The sequence below is a fragment of the Andrena cerasifolii genome, chromosome 3, assembly GCF_050908995.1.
Source record: "Andrena cerasifolii isolate SP2316 chromosome 3, iyAndCera1_principal, whole genome shotgun sequence".
NCBI lineage: Eukaryota > Metazoa > Arthropoda > Insecta > Hymenoptera > Andrenidae > Andrena > Andrena cerasifolii.
Window position 1 is genome coordinate 23,619,821 of NC_135120.1, and position 22,804 is coordinate 23,642,624.

Consider the following 22,804-nt stretch of genomic DNA (forward strand, 5'->3'; position numbering starts at 1 on the left):
TTACACGAGAATGTACCCTTAAAGAAGAAACCACCCCTTTTACCTACTTAGGCGCTTATAACTTGTAAATTACAAAAGATATCGAAAAAAGATTTAAATAAACGTTATACTGTTTTTGAAGACCTATCCTATAAATATACTATTTGTAGACATTCTACGAAATCCTTCAATATTGAGGACCTTGCAGCAAAAGGGGTGCAACCACCTTACCAATTCCGAGTAAATTAGAAAAATATGTTTATAAAATTACTGCTTTGATAAGTTCTTATTTCTATTTTTGGTGAATTTTTCAAATCCAGAGCATTCGTATTGCGCAAAACAGTGATGGGTGGAGATTCTAAATCAGCAATGAATCGCTCATTTCTTATCGGATTTGCATGAAACGTGCACCAAACAATGTAGAATTTTGTAACATATATTACACGTCATAATTCACAAGCTGTCAAACATTGAGCTGCGCTCCTCTTGCTGCAAGGTCCTCAATTGCGACAAGAACACTAAACTCAATATCCCAGGAAGCTTCGCTAAAATGTGAATTGGACCACAAACCTCGATACCGCAAATGATGCCAGGCATCTTGCTTGATACACGCGAGCTGTGTACACCCTCGAAGCCTCGCAGGACCCAAGAATAAACAAAAATGGAAGTAGCTAGTAGGTGGAATGGTAGGAGAGTCTCGATAAAATCCAACTACAGCAAATTAGGAGCGGCAGCATGCTCGGCGAGCATCCGAGGTATGGCAGCGAAATGAACTTAACCGGGAGAGTGAAACGGGGGCGCAGTTTGTGCTAACAGCGTTTGATCTCGGTTTGTCCCCGGGGAGGCTAACAATGCCTTATGTCAGTTGTACGAAGCGGCGCGTACACGCTCGTGATCCGCACGTAGAAACTCGCGGCTGTTCGTGCTCTCTTGCCCAAGGAGTTTCCAGGATAATCCGATCACTGGCCCGCTCCCTGCCGCGCTAGGGCCTCATTGTCGTGTTTATAATGGCACGCGGCAACATTTGTCGGCGTTACAGTTGCAAACGATACAAACGATCCAATTTCGCACCCGTCAATTTGCCGAATTCACGGGAATTTCCTATCGCCACGATTCCCCGCGGACGTGGCAACCGTCGCCGTGCCAGCTCGCCCTCGCGCGATTTTCGACATCCATTTCCTTCGGGACCAAATCACGCGCAGCACAGTTTTATTCTACATTTGCGATACGTTTCGGTTTTTCTCAGGGTAGATTCGCCGGTTCGGGTAAAATCAACGGGGGTGGATTTAAGGGCAGTGTAAAATTGATTTAGGGTTGTTCGGGTAACCGAACATCCCATCTTCGATTTAGTTTAACAATCCTTTCCTCCACAAAGGACACCGAAGTTGGCCTCACTCGAGCCTCCAACCTTCAACCTTATCAACCCATCTTCGGGACGAGATAACGAGGGATCGAGGAAGCGGCGGATCCCGCGAGATCCGCGCCGATCTCTCGCGTAGCCCGGAGCGGCAATTAAAACCGTTTGTCGTTTCATCGTCGGGGATAAATTCATAAGGCTGTCCGCGCGTGTGTTGGGTCCGGACCTCTGGCGAACCCATACACTCTCCCGGTAGCCAAGATGGACGCGTAGGAAGCGGTGCAGCCGCAGGAGGGCAGAGGAGACCGCGAGGATCGGCTGCGTGCGCCAAGGCGAAACCGGAGGATCGAAAAGTGGCGTGGCCGGGGCGGCGGGTCGAGTGATTTACATATCCGTACTGCTCGGCGTACTCCCTTAAGAATCACTATAAATATGCCGAGAGTGGTTTAATATGCGGTAGCCCCTTAATTTATAACAACTTATTAAATAAAGGCCCGGGGCCATTTACGCGCCGGCCGCGTAACCACTCGCGGCGTCGATCGATCGCGGTAAATAAACGGCAGCATCGCTGTATCTCGTTTTCCGACAGGTACTGTGCTTTTGTGCCGAGATACTGTGGGCATTCGGCATTTGGGAACTGCCTATGGCGCGATTGGCACATAGGTGGCGCCCCGTTGGTTTCGGTAGTTGTAGAGTTCGGAAAGGAGAAGATAACGTCGTGGAGACAGCGTTGGGGGAATCGGTAACGCGCCTGGCCAGTACGCAGAGGACCCGCGTGTCTTGGGTTCGAGTCCCACCACCCAAGGTTCTGTTTTTCGCCTACAATACTTAAAAGAGAAAGGACAAGAAACAATAATTATTAGGGGGAGTTGGTGCAATTTGGTGCAAGGGCCACACTGAAACATTAATATTCTATTGATATCTAGAAATAGTTAGAAGTTCAAAACATGATCACGAGACAGTAAGTGTAACCTATCATCTTGATAGATGATATAAGAATGTAAGATGATACCACATACCCTATAGAATATCAAGATAATATTAATGTTTCATTGTGCCCCCTGCATCAAAGTGAGTTTCTCTCTGAGAAAAGAGATGGGGGAGTATAGGTAAGTAAAAGTGCAGGGGTTGTGAGAGAGAAGAAGAAAGAGGATAGGTGTGGAGATGGAGCGGACGGAAGAGCAATAGAAGAGAGAATAACGGAAAAAATTGTACGATATTGGAGGGGTTGGAAAGGAGAAGGGAGGAGAGAAGAGTGGGGATAAAAGTTGGGAAAGAACAAGTAGATTAAAATAGGAATAGAAATATAAGGAGCGAAAGGGAGGAGGGTAGAATGATTGAGATAGAAAGTAGAGTAGTAAATAGAAAGAAGGTAATAGTTAAGTAGGTAATAGCAAATAAGTTAGGTTAAAAGTATAGAATAAAAAGTATAGCATAGAGTTGAACAGTGGCAGATTTAACAGGGCGGCTGATGAGCAGTTGCCGCCTGGGCCCCTGTCCAAAAGGCCCCACCAAGCCCCCAACTCCAAAAAAATTATGATTAAGTACAGGTATGCAAACACTACATTTTTTGTACTACTACACTTGGCCCATTTTTAGTAAACTACCTCTTCATTTTTCCGAAAAAATAGGCCTCTCAGAACTTTTGCCACCTTTCTTCAATCCGCCACTAGAGTTGAAATAAGGGTATCATTAAGGGATGTACATAGGAAGAGTAAGGGATAAAACAAGGAATGTCACAAAACAGCTTTATTGAGAAAATCAAGTTTTAATACTTTAGTCTATCAGTAAAAACTTAACTGTATTGTTCATAACATGAACAATTTATACTCCTTTTAGGAATCAGAAGAGAACTATGCAAAAAGGTAATTGTTTTACGTTGTTTTAATATCTTTCAAGTGGAACACTGCAGAATACTGTAACAAAACAAATGTCCACTTCTATTATTATCAAAACAAGGATGTGTGTACAGTGATGTCCCAGGGCTCCTGGCGTAGTGCAAGTTCACACTAATCAGAAATACATAGTACAAGTAGGAAGACTGGGAACATTCCTTGTTTTTAACCTGTTTTAATCTTGCTTTTCCCTCTTATCCTTCATATGGCAGAGAGAAAGTAGATTGTAAACCGCAAGGAACAATAAAGATGTTTATACATCTATAGCGGGGTTTTCTGCGAAGCTATTTCGGGGTGGATCTGCTAGTGGCTTGATTTATGTCAGACAAAATGACGTACAGAAGATTGAGGATGTGAGAGGTGAGCTGAAGAATTTATATGTGCTTGATTTGTGTTGAGGAATGTGGTTTTGTTGGTGGAATAGATTGATAGGATGCTAATGGATATACACATTGGGAATGGGATGGTTGTTTATGGAGAAATACAGTGCTGGGAATATTTATTGCATTACTCTCAAATTTATGTAGTAGGCTACGCAGAATGTTCGTAGGAATATAATTGATAAAATGATTCCTATCAATTTTATCTTGATCGAGATAGTGAGCTACACATTTTTGCGATAATATTTTCCTAATACTAATAAGGGAGGTACAAGTGATAACGTTTTTATTCCAGTGGTGCAATAAATATTTCCAGTACTGTATGTAAGTTGAATATAATATAGGGGAGACCGGGGCTATTTGATACGTTTTTCAGTTTTCAATGTTTTTCATTTTTCTTTGAATTAATTAATCACTTGATAACAAATATTCTAAAATATACTTTGGTCCTTCCTCTTTAATATGTTGTAAATGAAAAGTTGAGAAAATACATACAAAATGAATGAAAAAATGTTATTTGGACGAAGGTAAAATGTATCAAAACCACTGCGGGGCTAGTTGATACGTTATTCTGTTTTCAATTTTTTTAATTTTTTATTTTAATTAATTACTGAATAACAAATATGCCAAAATATACTTTGGTCCTTTCTCTTTAATATATTGTAAATGAAGAGTTGAGAAAATACATAAAAACTGAATGAAAAAATGTTACTTGGACGATCAATTTGGATGTATCAAAACTATTTACTTTTTCTCTATATAAACGAAAACAGTTAAAAAACGATTGTTAACGTCAATGTACACACACATACGCTGGATCGTAGGAAAGAATTGGACAATAATCTTCACATATCTGGCTGAAATGGAGCTACATATACACGGTGTCGAGATAATTCGTCTGTATCAACTTGCCCCTGTATCAACTAGCCGCGGTCTCCCCTACATTGTACATAAATACAAGCATGTTCTACATTGCGTGCAACTGCTAAAAATATAGAATGATTTGCATCGAGCGATTTTTCCACTGAACGGTGGTCGCGTATGTTTTAATCCTTGTTATTCCAAAGTCCTGCACTTAATTAACAAAAGCAGCAGCCTGGTGCAAGATGACACTCTTCAACGGACTGTGACGAGACTATGGATATTCAACGTGATTTCTGTATCGATTTGCAGGAGGGTTGGCAAAACGACGCACGTGTCAAAAGTGACTGACCGAAGCGTTGCACGTGGAAACGTGAGAACGTTCCGAGTCCCGTTGTCCTACGATGGCTCGATGCACAATCGTGCACTGCCTGCGGCCATAGGAAACTATTTAGTCTCCCCCAGGATCCTTTATCTTGGCGCGTGGCTGCATCCTTTAATGGGTGCATTCCGCTTCGGGAAGCAGAGGAACGCACGCCCCGGATTTCACCGTTTATTTATTTTCTCTGCTTCCTGCCGTGGAAGCGATCTTTCCATTCGATCGCTCCAGCCCGGGACCATGGGACGCTGAAATTATAAAATCCGATCAGGCAGCATTGGCGATTCATCTATGCTCAGATGGACGCGCATCGATACCCCTTGTCATTAATTTCCCCGTCCTTTTTCAAATTTTCCATTGATTTTCTGAGAAGGCAGTGATTTGCATGAAAATAGGGGTGGTATTGTTTTGAGAGAGAGGTGGTATAATGTTTTAATACTAGGGTGCCATAAAAGTTTGCCAAACGGCTGCCATTTAAGAGCAGAGTTACCTTTAAGGCCATCTAAAAGCCAGCGTGAACAGTCTCCTCGTGTGTTTGCCCGAAGGAACAGAAGCATTGGAAAGAATTTCTTATGTATGCACGAAGAGCGTCCCGATCAGCTCCGAGGAATTACGCGCGGATTAATTTTCTATGTATACGTCGATGCCTCAGGGCCTCAGGGTGCACCCTTTCGACGGTTAATTGGCTCGCGCGTACGTGGCTACGTGTGTATACAGTTTCGCGCTCCTTTCGCGCGTGATCTACACGCCCGGCCCCGTGTGTGTACACACTCGGTGTGTGCTTCACGGGACTCGGCATTGTCTGCACTCTACATGAAAGTGCCCTACAGATGACGAATCTAATTAAGAAGTATAGCTCTCATTTTATTAAAGCTATCCTTAACACTTTCACTACCACCAATTGGGAAATTTGCAATAGATCACGCTACATTTCCAGTGAACCTATTTGCCACACAAAAGAATGCAACATAGTATTCTAAATATCCTCCAGGCTATCTGATTTCAATACCTACTTCAAAAAAGTAAAATTCGTTTATTTGGTCTATGTAGCATCGGCTTATCATTAGCTCCTCGTGAGAAATGGAAATTCCTTTAACACGCGACAGGTATAGTGGCAATGTGCCAATTAATCAAGTATTAAACTTAATTTCTTATTTCGAAAATTACTTTTTTACATTTGATTGTATTACAATTTTCGAATCACCCCGTGTAACTAAAATAGCTGATAAAAATTCACCACCACCTTGAGCGTAAATTAACACGATTCCCGTTCAATTGTACAACGTACACGTGCGCCGTACCTTACCCACCTTGCACGCGTTGGATGTCGCTTGTAAATGCTCGGGGTAGGTTGTATCTAACCCATTGCACGTGTCAGCTCAGAATCTAGAGCGTGGATTTACGTGTGTGCACACCCACGCCTGCCAGCAAGGGCATAATAGTATCACCCTCTTAGTTACTATCTTCGTGTGTGCGCATTGCACGCGTTCTTGGCATAACGAAAGTACAGGCAACATTTCCTGCGTATTTCGACTTCGAATTTCTTATAACAAACAAAGGATCAAGATGTGTTGTTTTATGTACAACAGTAGGGGCAACCACATAAATTATCCTCTCCTATTACTTTTATAATTTTCCGTGGTGGATGATGTGGCGCAAGGCTCGTTAAGGTAATCTTAAATTTTGTATAATTCTTTTAGTAAATTTTGAAAAATTATCTTGAATTTATTATATTTAGGACCTTATAGTTTATTTACTTTCCATTTGGTGGGCATGAAAATACTTTCTCTGTCGAAGGAATTACATAAAAGAATCGAAGGTGCCTGTGAAAACTTAGAAGAAGGTAAATAAAAGATCTCTTCACCTGAATTCTAAAATGACCTGCATCAAGCGCAGAAAAATATGGAGTAAAGTCGTCGACCCTCTTCTAGAAAACTATAATAAACACACTAACACTATCTTCCCAATGAGTTCCCGAAAGCTTTCTTCTCCGAGTACCTGTACTGCCCTTCTTACAATTAGTTAAAATGTCCTATCTAGAATTTTCCCCTTTTCAAGAAATATTTAAATGTTCGAAGTTCCACACGTTTTACCTTTTAAGTAAATTTAGAAACCCCCACACGCTTCGTAGAGATCTAGAAACAGTCCAATTTATTTATTTTTTTATAGGGATGGCAGAAAGAAAACAATAAAACTTCAGTTTTCTCGGATCTTTAGAAATGCTAGATAGGATATTTTAACTAAGGACAGTATAGATATCTTCTCCACGTCTTCTACTGTCAATAGGTAATCCATCGATTTTAAATTAAAATATACCTAAATACAATCTCTGATGAGGTTCCAAAAAAGTATTGCCAAAAATCTCAGATGATCCCGTGCAAAGTAATTTCCTGTTGCGGTGACGGGATGCTCCGCAGCACGTGGAGGTCGCCTTTAATGTCAGACACATCTAACCCCCTTTTGCACGTGTCATCCAGGCGGCTAAGGGCGTGAACTCACGTCCACGCACGCCCACGCACGAAGGGAAGATAACCGTTTGCGGGGTCACTCGACGCGGCGAGGTCTCGCACAGTCTTCCCCTCCCTTCCCCGCCCTTAGCGGAACGGCGATGTGTAGCAACCCTTACCCAGACACGGCTGGCTCCCTCTGTTGGGGTTGCACAATCGCGCCCTGATTGATAATTTATACGGTGCGTGCAGGTTATTTGATTATCTGCCTCCCCCCTCAGCTGGGCCGCTCTCTTCTGCTTTCACCTCCTTTCCAGCGCCACTCTCTCCTCTCTCGTTCTCGGATTCGTCCCTTGTCTTCCGTCGTTCATCTCTGTCACTGCTTGTCCAAAAAGATTTTCTCACGATGTAACTTTGGATGTCGTACACCGTACACGACACCTGTAATAATTATCCGATTTTGTTTTCGTGCAGGTCAGTGACGGAGGTGAGTGTTATAAAAGGATCATATATTTTTACTATCCATCGATTTGTGTTGCACTTTGGGACTCTTTCGGGCAGCAGCGATTAAATAGAACGCAGACTACCTAGACTTATTATATTTCTGAATTGGGGAGGGGTGCGACTTCATTTTTGGCAATTTTTGGAGTTATGACGTGGAATATAGGTGCGCAAGAAAATTCTACACCGCTTGGTGCACGTTTGATGCAAATGCGATATTTATTGGAAATTTTGAACCTGCACCCATTACTGGTTTCTGCAATATTTTTGTTTCGGGCAACTGCAGATTAGAAAAATTCGCCAAGAATAGAAATAAAAACTTATCATCTCGCCTTTATTAGAACTGTTGGTGTGTTTATTGGAACTAGGTGAATGAATATTTTATTTGTGTTTTTTCATCATCCGTAAATTATAAATCTTATTCATAATCTTAGGGATAAAGTTAAATTAATATTTAAATGTCTTGTTGGTGTGAATATATATGGAAAAAGTCCAAATAAATTGAATAAAAGGATTATTCTTATTAGTCTGATAAAAATAATTAAGTTAATGAATATACTTTTATTTGTTAGTAGTTTGAATTCTTTAAATATAGATTTATTTAATAATATTCATATTATATTAATTCGTGACGGTAAGTATCAATAGTTGTAAGATAAAATAACAACTACTTATTGTGTGAGAATATACATTTTTCAATTTATTTTAATTTACTCGAAGTTTGTAAAGATGGAGCTGCACCCTTCAAGGTCCTCAATTGATATTTTAATCGTAACACCTAAACTCGACACCCCCATCACCGCTAAAGATTTCCAAAGGCTAACAGAAAGTACCTTTCGTTACATACACTCAGTCCGACCTCGCTACATAATGTTACTACTCTCACTTTGAAAAATAAAAATCTCGCGAGTATTCCTCCACCTCGTTCCACCCTTTCGTCCCATGAAAATTGCACCGCAGCGTAACCACGCCTAATTACACAGCGCAGAGCAACAGCCCAGGCGCCCGTTGCGCAAATCCTTCGCGTTTCCTGGGGTATCGCTTTCAGATCGTCCCCTTATCGCGATCGTCCCGTGTTTTCGTTCTGCCGCGGAAAAGACGGGGGAGGGGCAAGGGCACGGACAATTACATATTTTTCTTCTGATTCTGAGATTGTGCGGAGCCCCACAGAGGCCACCGCGTATTACGAAAAGCACGAGGGTGGAGATACTGGCAGGGGCTGACATGCGGGCGAAATCCGTGGTACGACAGGGAACGAACGGCACCGAGGGACTGCATGGTGCGTTGATGACATAATTGGTATCATTCGGGATCTTCTTTTGAGGTAACCCATGAGCGCGGCCCCCCTTTGTGCACACGCCTATGTGCTCCGTATGGAGGCACGCACACGTCCAGCTTCTTCACCGACACGCCAACATTCGTAATCGTTGAACTTCGGAGTTGTCATTGATTACGTTGATGGCTATTGATTATTATTATTATTGTGGCTATTATATCGTACAAGTCAGGAATTACAGAGTCGTGGACTTCATAGGGAGAGTTATTAAAAAATTCTGTGGAACATGATAGTTCTAAATAGATCAGAAGTGCGGGTGTTTTGAAGTGGCGAATTTAAGAGAAAAGGCCCAAGTGGCGAACGTTCTGGGGCACCCTGTATACGTAACAGAATTACAAATGAATTTACGCACGTGTCGCATGAAAATTATTATTATAATTTATAACAAAAAAATTATTATTATAATTTATAACAAAAAAATTATTATTATAATTTTTTTAAAAATGGGGTTCTGGGGGCCTTTTAGGCAGGGGCCCAAGCGGCACCTGCTCATCGGCTGTCCGTTAAATCCGCCACTGGTGTTTTGCTGTACCACTGAAATTTGGCACAAAATTAGGGAGAGATCCTCTTTTGTTGGAGGGTGGGAGTTTCCTCTTCTTTCCGTGTACGCCAATTTAATTCGAGTTTCTTGAAAATGTTTCTTGTAATGTTTAAAATAAATGCAATCGACATTCATAGAGCAATGTTGCCAAATTCTAGATTGTAAATGCCTAAGTTCACGGTAATATTTTACTACAATTGAACGCGTTTTGAAAATCAAGTAAAACGAGTAATCCTCACAGAAAGATTGATGTTTGTTACATTTGTTCTTTGAAATCATCTAAATCATATTTCATACACTTTTTGTATAATCGAGTGTAAGAAAGGCTGAAGTATTTCTTTCTTGTTAAAATTCACACTGCACCGGAATAAGAAAACATGTAATATTTACAAATCTTCGTAAATATATGTTGCACATAATTTTGCTATAAAGGAGAATTAAAATATTATTACTACTTTTCTGCTTCGATCAACGTAAAATATTTGACAAATGTACTTAAATAATACATACGAAAAACTTGTTAATTTTGAAGTCCAATTACGTTAATACTTACAAAATCAGGCAAATATTCTATCTGCCACTTACATATATTGCCATTATCTGACACGGTTCAAAATTTTCCATAAATTGCTTAACTTTTAAACAAGTAATACAATAACGCAAATACAATCAATACGATTTGTTAACACATTTACTACTTTAATAGTTTTCAAAATTTTCATCACAGCATAGTTCCTCCAATGTCCTCCCCACAATCAAAACTCCCCAATTAAATTCTCGCTTTGACCGCCATAGACCTACCTGACCGATATGCTCTCAAATTCCTGTGCTCCTTGTTGCAATAATTATTACAAATAATATTCTGCTCCCCATTCAAATGGAAAAGGCACTTCCCTTTAAAGCCACCTTTCGCCACACCAGCGTCCACTTCCTTCACCAAATTACTTCTTCGATTTATCTCTCTTCCATAAACACGATTCGCGATATCTCGCTTCCGTTGATCCTGCTCCACATTCACTACTTTCAAATCGCCAATTTCTCGTTCCCCAGCATTGCCCCCCAAATTCTCTTCCTTCGGTAATTCTGTCCTCGACAAACTTCTTTCCCTCTGCACACCATCGATCAACTTATCCCCAGTATTATCTCCCACCAATCTGTCGTTTCCGTTCTGCCCCCATTTAGAGGAGTCCTGAATCTCGACACTTGCCTGAACACTTTCCACGAACGGTGAATTTATCGAAGCCCTTATTCTCGGTTTCGTTCGCGACCTGACCGAGCTTTGCTGGCTACTCGAATCCTCGGTCCACCCCAACGTCCCTTTACTTTCCTCCTTGGTGACTACTTGCCCTTTCGAGTTACCCAGAAGACCCAGCGCCACTGGGTTCTTCGACCTGACACGATTTCCTATTCTAACTGGCAGCCTGGAGATAGTTGATACTTCCGATCGAACCTTCTTCTGTGTCATCATGGAATTCGAAACGGAAGCTTCTTCCTTCGGCATCTCGAGCTTGCGCTTCAAGCACGCTGCAACCTTCTCAACGATCTTCATCCCAGGTCTCTTGTCACCCTTCAAGGCCACACTGCCTACCTTCTTCTTCTTATCAGCGTTGGGCTCAGACTCCGCAACGCTGCTGGGACTCTTCGAGTACTGACTCGGCTTACCAGTCCCGCTGAAAGGCAGCCTGCACTCGATTTTACCTAGATTCTTAGACTCCGATTTAGCTTCATCCTCGCTCTTTATCCTCCGCGGGATTGCTGTATTTTTCCGCGTCATCGAAGACGCCACTTTCGGGCTTAACTTTGCCTCGTTGGAGTCTACCAAGGGTTTAGTCGATTGCATTCGAGGGGAATCTGGAGGATGATTCTTTTTATTGTTTATCGATCCCCCTGCACTGAGAGGTCTCGATGGCGGGGCTGAATCGTTCGAGGTCTTCGACGTCCTTCGAGCTGAATCCTCGTCTGCGACGTTCTTCTGAGCATCCCTTCTTTTCGTCTTCGATTTAGCAGCATCGTCCTTGTCATTCACTAAGCATTTCGTCAATAGAGGATCTTTGCTGCCCAAAGACATCTTCCTCCCTTTCTGGTCGCCTTCGTCCTCCAGTGGAATGAACTCCCAGAAGGCGAAACCACCCTTCTGTTTACTCTTCCCCTCGCCAATTGACGCAGGCAGCAACGTTCTATTGGGCAGATGGTTCGTGGACGTGGAAACATTTAAGACGTCAGGTATACTGTCTTTATCCACTGCACGATTTACGAATCTCTTCAGCCTCTCCTTGGATCGAGCAGAGCTGAGGCGGACAGATTCAGCGTTGCTCGGCGAATCCTTGGAATCTCGAGAAATATGTTGATTCTGAGCCTGCTCCACGTCCTGGTGCGCAGACTTCGGGACAGACCGAGTCCTTTTCCGTCGATCAGCCGGCGGTGAACACGTTCTGGACCGAAATCTGGCAGCGTGCGCATCTTCCCAGTATCTAGCTCCGTCGCTCGACTTCGCCGAGCTCAACTTCTTCGATGCCTGACTCTTCTGCCAGCTTTCGTCCAATAGGTGCTCGATGTTGTAGAAGGTGGACATATCCGATCGTGTCCAACGCTCTCTGCTGGACGAGTTGGACGCAGCTTCTTCAGACTTGAATTGTTCTGGATACTCTGCTCTCAGGGACCTTATTCTTTCTTCGTCGGTGATTTCTTGATTGTAGATTCTGGGGTCAGGTCTGAAACCATTGGAACAGGGAAATGGAGCACGACCTGAGCTAGCTTTTGGCAATTTTCGTGGCTGATACAGGTGATCCTCGATCAACGTGTTTATCGCGTTTTGGATGCTTTGTGGGCCTACGTCGTGGCCACAGTTAGTGCAGGGGGTGTCGTCGCGTTTCCAACGACGTGATCTTGTTCTTTCTGATGACGCCCTTTCGTTGAATTTGCTGCTTATGTTTTCTGGGTCGTTGGTGGACGCTGTGCTCTTGTTGGGGTCTTCCATGGTGGGGCGTTTTTGCCAATGCTGCTGTATAATGAATTGAGAAAGTTAGAGTGGAGATAGGGGTAGCCGATTCGGAAGCAGTGGTAGCGAATTATATCGTGGTGTGAAAGAATGTTAAAGGTTCAGGGGGGAAATTTTATGGAATATTATATTCTATATTTTTAGCTCTGTTTTGTAGAGGAGTTGGGATAATTTTGTTGAGTAACAGTTTGAAAATTTAGGAAGATAGGAATTTCAGATGGGGTTGCATTTAAATTCAAGATGTCTTAAATGAAACTTACTTTTCTCGTCGTCAGTTATTCGTGCGAAAATTATCGAAAAATATGCGAGGAAAATAGTAATAGTAATTTAGCAAAAAATTAGAAATTAAAAATTTAAAAAATTCGAAACAAAGCACAGAAAAAAAACTAATAATTTGAAGGAAAATAATGATATAAACAATGACGAACGTAATTTTCTATTTCAGCTTTTAAAGGCGTTCAATATGATTTGTGGGCCTAGATATTTTTTGTCCATTTCTCTGAGCACTATACGACTCTATTTAAATATTCCAATCGTTTTCAAATTATCTTATATATCGACACATTTATTATAATAATTAATTTCAGTGATTTCCATGATAATTGTCTGCAATATTGATTCATTAAATAGGTACCTGGCGGATATTCTCATTTTCCTTGGGGAACAAACACACGTCTCCTGTGTGCGTCGTGTTTCGTCCACTTTCTCCTCGAAACCTTTCTCTGCAGGACTTACTCCCGAACTTTTTCTCATAGTAGAACTTCCAGTTGTCGTTCGATTTCACTTTGGACGATTTCGAGGAATAATTTCGATTGGTGTGTGGGGGAACTGTTCCAACTGGTATTCGAGCATCGCAACCTGTGTCTGACAGCTCGACGATCTTCCTCGCGTTCTTGGAAACGTCGGCGGAGAAGATGGGTGGCGGGTTGTCCATGAAAAAGAAAAACGGGTTGTCCGGGAAGGCGTTCATGTTGTGTGATAACACAGAATCTTGGTATCTCTAAACAACGTCGACTGCACAGCCTTAATAATTCTAAACATTTAGCCTCGGCAGGAATGGTGGCTTCCTTCCTTCAGTGTTCATAAGCATTGTAATCTTAATTTTAGATATGCCTGTAAACTTTCTTTTTGTAATTTCGAAGGTGTTTGTTGTGTTTTTTTTTAGATCCACGTTGATCTTAAGAGTAATACTTGAGATTTTGAGGTGAACTCTCCGAATTAATTGTATTTTGCCCCCGACATTTTCGCAATCGATTGCGTCATCGTCAAGTGTTTTCAAATATGTTCCGAAGTTCGTCATCATAGTTTCTACCACGCCGAATATTCTCAAAGTTGCAGTTATCGTTGGCTACGTGCATAATTTCTGAAATTAATTTTTATTTTTAAACGATTCTATTTAGCTTCACTCCTCTGTCCGTTTGTTTGTTGGTTTCTTTGTTTGTTTGGTACAGATTTTGTGACTCAATTTTAACCCACTTCCACCAATCCAATAGAGTTGAAATCAGCCTCTCGTGTTCATCTCGAAAACGACAAACAGTCGCTGCGTTGCCTAATAGAAGCATCGCAATTTCCGTAAATACCATGGTTTATCGAGAAATGATCCGTCACGTAGAAATATTTCAATTCTCCAAGTTTTTTTTAGATGCGAAACTCAAACACTAAAATGTTAGTAATGAAAAAAATATATAAAAAAAAAAATTTAAGTTAACCGATTTTATTCAATTCGATCGAAAATGCACAAAGAACTAAGAAATAATTATTTTCTTTACTGCAATTACGATGGTGATATGTTACTTTAAATTAAATCGTGGGGCAGGGTGTTTAATCGCTTTTCATCCCTCATTTCGGCGCTTGATTCTGTATTAAATCAATTCATATCCTGTTATGAAATATCCTGCCCCACGATTTTATTTAAAGTGATATATCACCGTCGTAATTGTAGTAGAAAAAAATAATTCTTTTTTAGTTTTTAGTACATTTTTGATAAAATTAAATAAAATCGTTTAACCACGGACAAGATGAAATACTTTATCGCGAAATAAGCACTGATTCTACAATCGCGTTGCACACGATTACAAAAGCACTTCCTGCTTTTAAACTTTCAGCATTTCAACACATTTCAGAGTAGTTGCTAAGTTGGACGCTGTCCATGAGCAGATGCCACTACATTCAGACCTCAAATTATGGGTCGGTAATACAGTTCGGGTGACGACACGATATCCATAAGATGATATATATCTCCTTACCTCGATAGATAAAAGGAATGGTTGTCAATAGTTGCAGAGGTATTCCTTTACGTGGCGCTAGCATCCAAAGACCTTCATGTGCATTCGGATGATTTTTACCATTTGAGATGTTAACCACAGCTCAGACGATGTACAGAATATACCTCGTAGGGGGCGCTCGAAAACCAGTGGTGTGTAGTATAACAAAGGATAGACACCCATCCAATGCCACTGTCTCCCTCGACCCGGCCTGTTTGGGGTTTTCTGTACTGTGTTCGCGGTGTCCTCCATTCCATATAAGAGTAGACCTACGCCGATTTGCGATCGATCTGCGCAGCGTGACACACGTAATTGGTCGTAGCACGTTCCCTGCCGGTTTCCTACCAATCAACAGTATATCCCTGCGCGGAACGAGTCTACTCTAAAGTGGAATGTAGTATATGTATAGTGTATATCAATGTTCAGTCCCCACACTCCCCACCGATTCCTTCGATTTGATTCATCTCAATATCATGGTCAGTCAGAGAAGAAATTCTCTATTCCGGAACCAGTCGTCAATAAATCATCGTTCCAAACGCGTAGAAAGAAGAATTCAAAGGAAATCAAAGAATATCTTGCCGCTATGAAGAGGGTAAATACGGTCGCATCTTCCGAATTTGCCACTAGAGGGCTGCGCTCTTTAATGAGTTATTGTTTCCCTATAATTATCGATCAATATATTCAGTTTCTATACATACGAATATTGAAACAATTATCAACTCAACAATTAAGGCAATTGCTTATTTATCCATCTAACTACTCTTCTGCTAAAATACAGTAGTCCCTGTTTTACCGACTAAGTACACATAACAGTATCTCTCAAATGAACCCGCGTATAATATAATTTACCATTTAACATGCTTTCAAATCGATATCAAATAATCCAGAATAGCGATCATTAGCAACTGAATTTTATGTTTCATAAACTGCACGTAGGAAGTTTAATAAAATCGCGCATACTAACATTTTGGAAGGACCATATGCATTATAATGATTCAGTAAAGCGTTTGAGAACCACTGGCATAATTTCGGTAGGTAACATTGGCATGTCAAACGCTAACTATTTAGTTGAACGCAACGTAGAGTATACAGAGGCCAACGTAGACTTTAGGTGGCTGCGAGTGCTGCACAGTGTCGAGTGATTCACCCCGTTTTTGAATTAGTTTCTGCATAAAGATTGTCAAGCACGCGAAATTCAAAGTGAGATGGCAAGTCAGAATTACTTAAGTGACCCGAAGAATCCGTTCTTCTCTCTGGAGGATGATATCGACGACGAAACCTTTCTAAAAAGCGCACTACCCAGGTCTTCGAATCGCACGGCTTACAATCATTACAACAATTTCGACAACGAACTCGAGCAGCAGCATCAACAGTTACTGCAACGAAGAAAAGAGATCGAAGATCGCACGATACAATCGTCGGAAAGGTCTATTTCATTGTTAAGGGATTCCGAGCAGATTGGAGCTGCCACTGCAGAGGTATTTTCCTGGAAAATATTAATCATCCAATTGTGACAATGAGTGATATAGGGAGCAGCTGTCTGCTGTGTATCACATTGTAATACGTGATTAATGAGTATCGTTGTATTGCAATTCCTCCAATAATATTGTCACTGCGAGATAAATAGCTACAAAGAAACATGTTTTTAGTTGAAAGGAATGTTTGATGATCCCAGATGTAGTTTTATTACCCACATCAATTGTATTTTTACTTTACGAAAGCTGTATTGTATTTGCGAATCTAATTTCAAATTAGTTCATCTATATAAATCAATTTAAACCTCTCATTAGTCTATGATCTAATTAAAAGATATACCACGTCCCAGAAATAAATGGCAAAACTTTGAGAACGTATTCTACTCACCTTGAGGGTAAAAGAAGGTTACATAGTCGCCTATGTGAAAATGCATCGTTTCTTAGCTAAATCGCTTTTCGTCTGTTGGGAAATTTTACTGAGAACATCTGTAAAGTTCGTAGCAGTTTGATCTCGCTTCAATGCACAGATTCGTTGCTACATAATGAAAAGTTGAGGTCACTAGTCTCATCGAAATTTGTATTATTATTGTTCGCTTTATTTATTAAATGCAGAATGTGAGGAAAAAACTATATGTTGTCAAAGTTCGGAGAAGCATTGTTTCTTATGTTCCGATTCCACAACCTTTATTTTTCATCATATTTATATAGTTGTGCAACTCGTTGGCTATGTGTAATGTACCAATATTAATGGCTATTTCAGGAGCTCATTAGGCAAAGAGAACAATTAGAAAGAACGGAGAAAAGATTAGACGACATCAATAGTACTTTAAGGTTTAGTCAAAAACATATCCAAGGAATAAAAAGTGTGTTCGGAAGTCTGAAGAATTACCTCAGCGGTAAATCATTGGATGCGCCCATACCGTCAACTAAATTATCGGAGTCTTCTAGTTCCGAGTCTATGGCGTCGCCTGCATTGTCCAATTCTTTAGAACAAGTACAGACCAAGTTGGCTAGTACAAGCCCGGCGTTGAAGTTACGCGGCCTAGACGACGAGGACGAAGGTAATAGGTCTGTGGGTAATAACGTGAGCAAGATTTTAGAAAAGAATTTGGACGAGATGAGTGGTTCGTTAGCTAGATTAAAAGGATTGGCGATAGGGTTATCGGAAGAAATAGATTTGCAGAATGACTTAATTGACAATATAACAGATTCGGCGGAGAAGACGGACATAATGCTCCAGAAGCAAAATAAAGATCTTACTCATTTACTGAGAAAGTGAATGGTGTATGCGATACAAGGAATAAAAGACATATGCTTATTAGGTTAAATTTCATACATCTGAAAGTTGTAAACAGGTGTACGGAAATGAAAGTTTGATATTACTTTATTTAGTTAAATGTGAAATATGTATCATATATTATTTATACGTCACTCTCGTTTTATAATATTCTGTAATATATAATTTACAGTAATGTGAAAAGATTATAAGAGACAACACAATACAAATAATACTTGTGCTTGCCACTTGAGTTGATTGTTTCTTTTTGTACCTACAGCATATCATATAAAGTATTTACACTTGAAATTAACCGTTTGTATTCAAGTATTCCTACGAAAATGGCTAACCCAAAGTTTTGAATAAACTTTTATTCTGTGAAAACTTATGCCAAGTTTTACATAACTTCTTTTAATATCTTTTTATAATTGGACTGAAAATTATAAAAATACTGTGATAAAAATTCATTTATACTCAATAAGTAACACTGGTATTTTACAAAGATTTAAAAGTATTATTGAATTTAAAGGAAGTTAATGAAGAGATGAAAGATGTTTAATTGAAAGAATGTATAGAGTGTTATTGGAATCTCTGTGTAAAACAAATCGAAGTTTCATTGTTTGCGCTTAGCAAGCGAAATGTTTCATTTGAACAGTAATAAAAAAATCTTTTAAAAATACGCGGGAAAAATATAGTTATGGAAGCAATCTTCCTATATTATGTGAAATTGCTTTAAATGTAATAATTTATTTCTGCAATGTCGTGTTATGCATTTTATGTCAGCCATGTTACAATATTTTGTACTACATAAATATTAATAAAAACACCCCTACATAAGAATAGTAGTAGATCATACGACAATCTAGGAATGAAATATGTTTATATTTGTTTTACTTCAATATGATTGAACAGACAGACCTACACATATCTTTCTCTTAAAATAATTAATTGTAATAGAGAATGTACAAATATTTATACAAATTGTGGTTTATACAAATGTACTTTTTATTGTTTCTATTAATATACGTATCGCCAAAAGCCACGGAGATATTTTAGATCTAAGATGACATTAACAATAACCATACATGTAATAATACGATAGATCGTATAATCTTAGAAATGTAGATATATATATATACAGGCTGCGACCGAAATGATGGTACAAGCAGACATGGAATGATTCCTCGTGTAAAAGTGCAGAACAAAGTTTTTCCATGCGAGGCTTAGTGTCCGAGAAAATCGATTTTCAAAAAATGCTAAGTACCCGTGCACCCGACTAGAACGGAACAGAATTCATCAATAACTACGATCCAACTGCGACTGAAATGAATTCTCATCTTAATATATAAAGCAGAAAGTTTATATATGTTTGTGTGTTTATCTGTCCCTAAAAACTTTCGAACGGTAAACTCTTGGATCACGAAATATGCCTCAGCTCGTTATACCAGGCTAATCCAAATGAATGTGATCATTTTCGGAAAAAAAAATAAAGAAATTTTTTTTATGAAATCAGAATCTAAACTCCGAACAAGGCCGAGTAGTAAAGCTAGTCTACAAATAAGTCGAAATTGTAGAATAACTTTCTTCAAATGGGATTTGATTTCGAAAAAATCGATTTAAAGGTGGAACCGGTTTTTAGATCTTCAAACTCGATTTTCTTGAAAACAAAGCCTTATTCGAGAAAAGCTATTCTACAATCTCGACTTATTTCTGCCCAAGGATTCGCTTCGTCAGCAGTTGTGCCATATTTACTGTTGCATTCTAACAATTCTTACAATTAGTCAGTCTCGTGCGTACGAACAACAAAAATTCAAAATTGAATTTCTCGAAAAGAAAGTCTGTACTAAAAAATTATACTCTGCAGTTTTGACGTATTTTCCTATGAGAAATCACCTTCCGGATTGTACCATCAATTTGGCCGTACTGTGTATAATCATTTTCCAATAGCAATGAAAAACAGTATTTGCTTTTTTTTTATGAAATTTTCTATTTTCCTTCCCGCGCTGGTTTCTGTCATTTCGAAGCTCGGCTAGCATGTGGGAGATAATCTTCCCGCGCTCGGGCTGTATGGGTTAATAGAATACACGAGAATCATAAAGTTCTTATTCTTTCCTTTCTATTTTGTGACTACATTGCAGTTGTTTTTGTTTCTGTTAATGATTGTTTCAAATTTGAATATATTTCTGTATTTTTCATGCTACAAATACCTATATGAAATGAGAATGATGTAGATGGACAGTGGATTTAAATAAATGTTATGATGTAAATTTATTCGATATGAATAAAAATATGTGCATTATTGAACTGTGTAGTTGATAAAACAACTATTTCGTAGTAACTTACGTTATTTAAAATTAGATATACTAATTAGAAATACTGCATGATATTTACAGAAATAAAGCCCATTGTTAGAATTATGTTTGGTTTATAAAGTCTTGAAAATTATACAATGCATTTCATACATATGGCGATCTTTTATTATTTCTTACATACTGCTATAATTCCACAAAAATATATTGCATACTATCCTACTAATTTATCTTCGTTATAATTAACTACGCGTTGTCCTTTGTTGTCCATTATTCCTACATTGTTCCGTTTGTTCCACCTGTTTAGGTAATGACAATTATGCGCATAAAAATGTATCTCTCTAAAATAAGTCTCCCTACTTTGACGGCCAGTCAAAACTAAGTCGGTTATTGCAAAATTACACTTTTGAGACTTAAAAAACCAGCAAATTTTTTGCGAATCGATGTTTATTTTAGATGCTGCCATTTTTTTTTTTTAATTTTCAGTATTTCTCATTTAATTTAGTACAGGCGATAGCCACACGCATACGGATTACACAATTTTTTAAGTTTTCTATTTCCAACAATTACAATGGCTGATTTTATGCTAACAATGCGCATATGATTTTTGTAAGGCGCTTTATTTGAAGCACTATAACTCCAGATATAATCACTATTTTTGTATACAATTTTTTTTTCGTATTCTCTAAAGATTGATAAATGAAGCTACAAAGCTAGAAGTAAATATATTTAATAGTTTTATTTTAAAAAATTCTCAAAGTTCGCATCATGTTTCGTCCGTCAAGGTAGGGAGACCCCTTAATAAGCCTAATCTTATGTTACTAAAACCCTGTAGTATTATGAATAAGGATTACTGTCTCCAAAACATTGTACACTAGATTTTAAATATCTGATAGTGTGATGAGTTAATATTAAAGATTTTTCAATCAACTGATTCAAGACATAATAATTAAGAAGAGTATTTCTAAATTGATCAGTTTTTAAAAATAGAATTAAGAACATATATTGAAGAAGTACATTTATGAAATCTAAGTCAATTTTGGAATTCATAGGTTGACTTACTATTAACTTCTCGTACTATAAAAACTTACCAGCGTTTGCATCATCGTTTACAGTACTGTTTCCATTCTCGTTGCCACCACCATTTGCCGACCATGGTCCCCGTCTTCCACCACCACGGCATGCTGCTCCTCTACCATGATGTCCAGTCATGGGGACATTAACATTTATGGACAACACGGTTGTCTGTGAATCGGAAAGCAATTTTAAATGGAGAAAAAAAATATGTAGTACAAAGAGTACACGAATGTTGCACTAATGGAATAGCAGGACGTTATTGCTGTACAAACAATATAGTTTAAGTTAAATAATTCCAGTAATCTAAACTATCTGAAAACAAAAAAAACTTTTATACCACTTTTATTTAATAGAATATATAATTGAATTGATAATGAACTAAATCAATATTTAATTTAATCGATATATGTTTAGTTCATTTGACAAATATGCATAATTTTTAGACATTTAAAATTGAAAATGAAAAAGGAATGAAAGAAGTGTTGCTGATTATGAGAATTGTAAAGCTTAGAATGCCAAAAATATAATATATTCTAACAATCGCATCACTGCAATATAATATCAGAAACGAAGCAACGCCCTCAACATCGTAGATAAGTTAATTTAGATATGGTGTAATCAATATGCGTGTTTTTGAGAAACGAACGATCTGTGAAACTAATACAATTATTTATTTTTTTCACCACTCTCCGCTTTTAATATTAATAACAATTATCCAAATGAGAGAAGAATATAATGTTTATGAAAATAACTTTAACACACAACTATGTACAATGCGGAATGATAAAAGGTACTCGGCGTATTTTTTAAATCATACCGCGATGCAAAGTAGCACCATAAGAAGGAAAGAAATTTTAAACAACTTCATCTTACGAGTTGCATTAAGAAAAAGAACTGTCACACTCTAACCGCCCGTATATTTATACTTGTTACACAGAGCAATTACAATGTTTATCTTAAATCAAAAAAGCACAGTAATTTACGTGTAGTCACATTTCCTGCAATTTTCCATGTTAGTCACATTTCCTGCAATTTTCCATAGTAGTCACATAATTCTTAATTCTAACTTAATAGTCCAAATGCATAGTCATTAATTGTTAATCCCTTATCTTGGAATTTAATCACAGAAGCACAAATTAATTACAACAAAGAAATATATAAAAACCCAGATAGCACACAGACGTCTAAAGACGTCCAAAAAACGTCCTAAAGCTGTCCAGACACAAGAGCGTAATGTACCTTTGACAATTGTTTGTAGGTAAACAAAGAAATAAATCGAAACTTTGTTTAAACGCCTTTATTATACACATCTTAAGTAGTTTCAAGCTATTTTGTAAATTTTCTTTTTTTTAAAAATGGCACTTGAAATGCTTTTTTCTCGAAACCATGTTTTTCAAATTGGCCAAGCAGCACCATTTGAACAAATTTTATTCGATTCACTTGAAATTTTTATAGTAGCTTCTAAATTACATTCTCCGTCGAAGTACGTACCGATATTGTAAAATATTGTTTTTCTTAGAAATGGTAAGCATTTGAGCATAAATTTCACTCTCTAGCTCCATTCACCACCACGTCCAGCACCAGTTTCAGCTAAAAAATTGTTCATAACTATAAAAGTTTCCAACAAATCGTAAAATCGCTACATACTTCGATGCAGAATGTAGTTTAGAAGCTACTGTACAAATTTCAAGTGAATCGAATAAAATGTATTCAAATGGTGCTGCTAGGG

At 38.6% G+C, this 22,804-nt stretch overlaps 2 protein-coding genes and 1 long non-coding RNA gene across 4 annotated transcripts; 1 reads left to right on the plus strand and 2 right to left on the minus strand.

Moving 5' to 3' along the window:
* Positions 1–10,445: 10,445 nt before the first annotated feature.
* Positions 10,446–13,644, minus strand: LOC143367293 (uncharacterized). Its single transcript, XM_076808931.1, has 2 exons — positions 13,309–13,644; positions 10,446–12,677 (listed from the first exon to the last, which is right to left on the minus strand). Exons 1-2 carry the CDS (start codon positions 13,642–13,644, stop codon positions 10,446–10,448), a joined length of 2,568 nt encoding a protein of 855 aa, XP_076665046.1.
* Positions 13,645–15,966: 2,322 nt separating this feature from the next.
* Snap29 (Synaptosomal-associated protein 29kDa) lies at positions 15,967–17,942 on the plus strand. Its single transcript, XM_076807691.1, has 2 exons — positions 15,967–16,416; positions 17,174–17,942. Exons 1-2 carry the CDS (start codon positions 16,144–16,146, stop codon positions 17,690–17,692), a joined length of 792 nt encoding a protein of 263 aa, XP_076663806.1. The 5' UTR covers positions 15,967–16,143; the 3' UTR covers positions 17,693–17,942.
* Positions 17,943–20,094: 2,152 nt separating this feature from the next.
* On the minus strand, positions 20,095–22,048 carry LOC143366569 (uncharacterized). 2 transcript variants are annotated; one of them, XR_013084765.1, is made up of 3 exons: positions 21,949–21,972; positions 21,090–21,243; positions 20,095–20,297 (listed from the first exon to the last, which is right to left on the minus strand). It is a non-coding gene; the product is annotated as an uncharacterized LOC143366569 (long non-coding RNA). The 2 variants fall into 2 exon arrangements; XR_013084764.1 differs by having other exon boundaries at positions 20,144–20,297; positions 21,893–22,048.
* Positions 22,049–22,804: the final 756 nt, after the last annotated feature.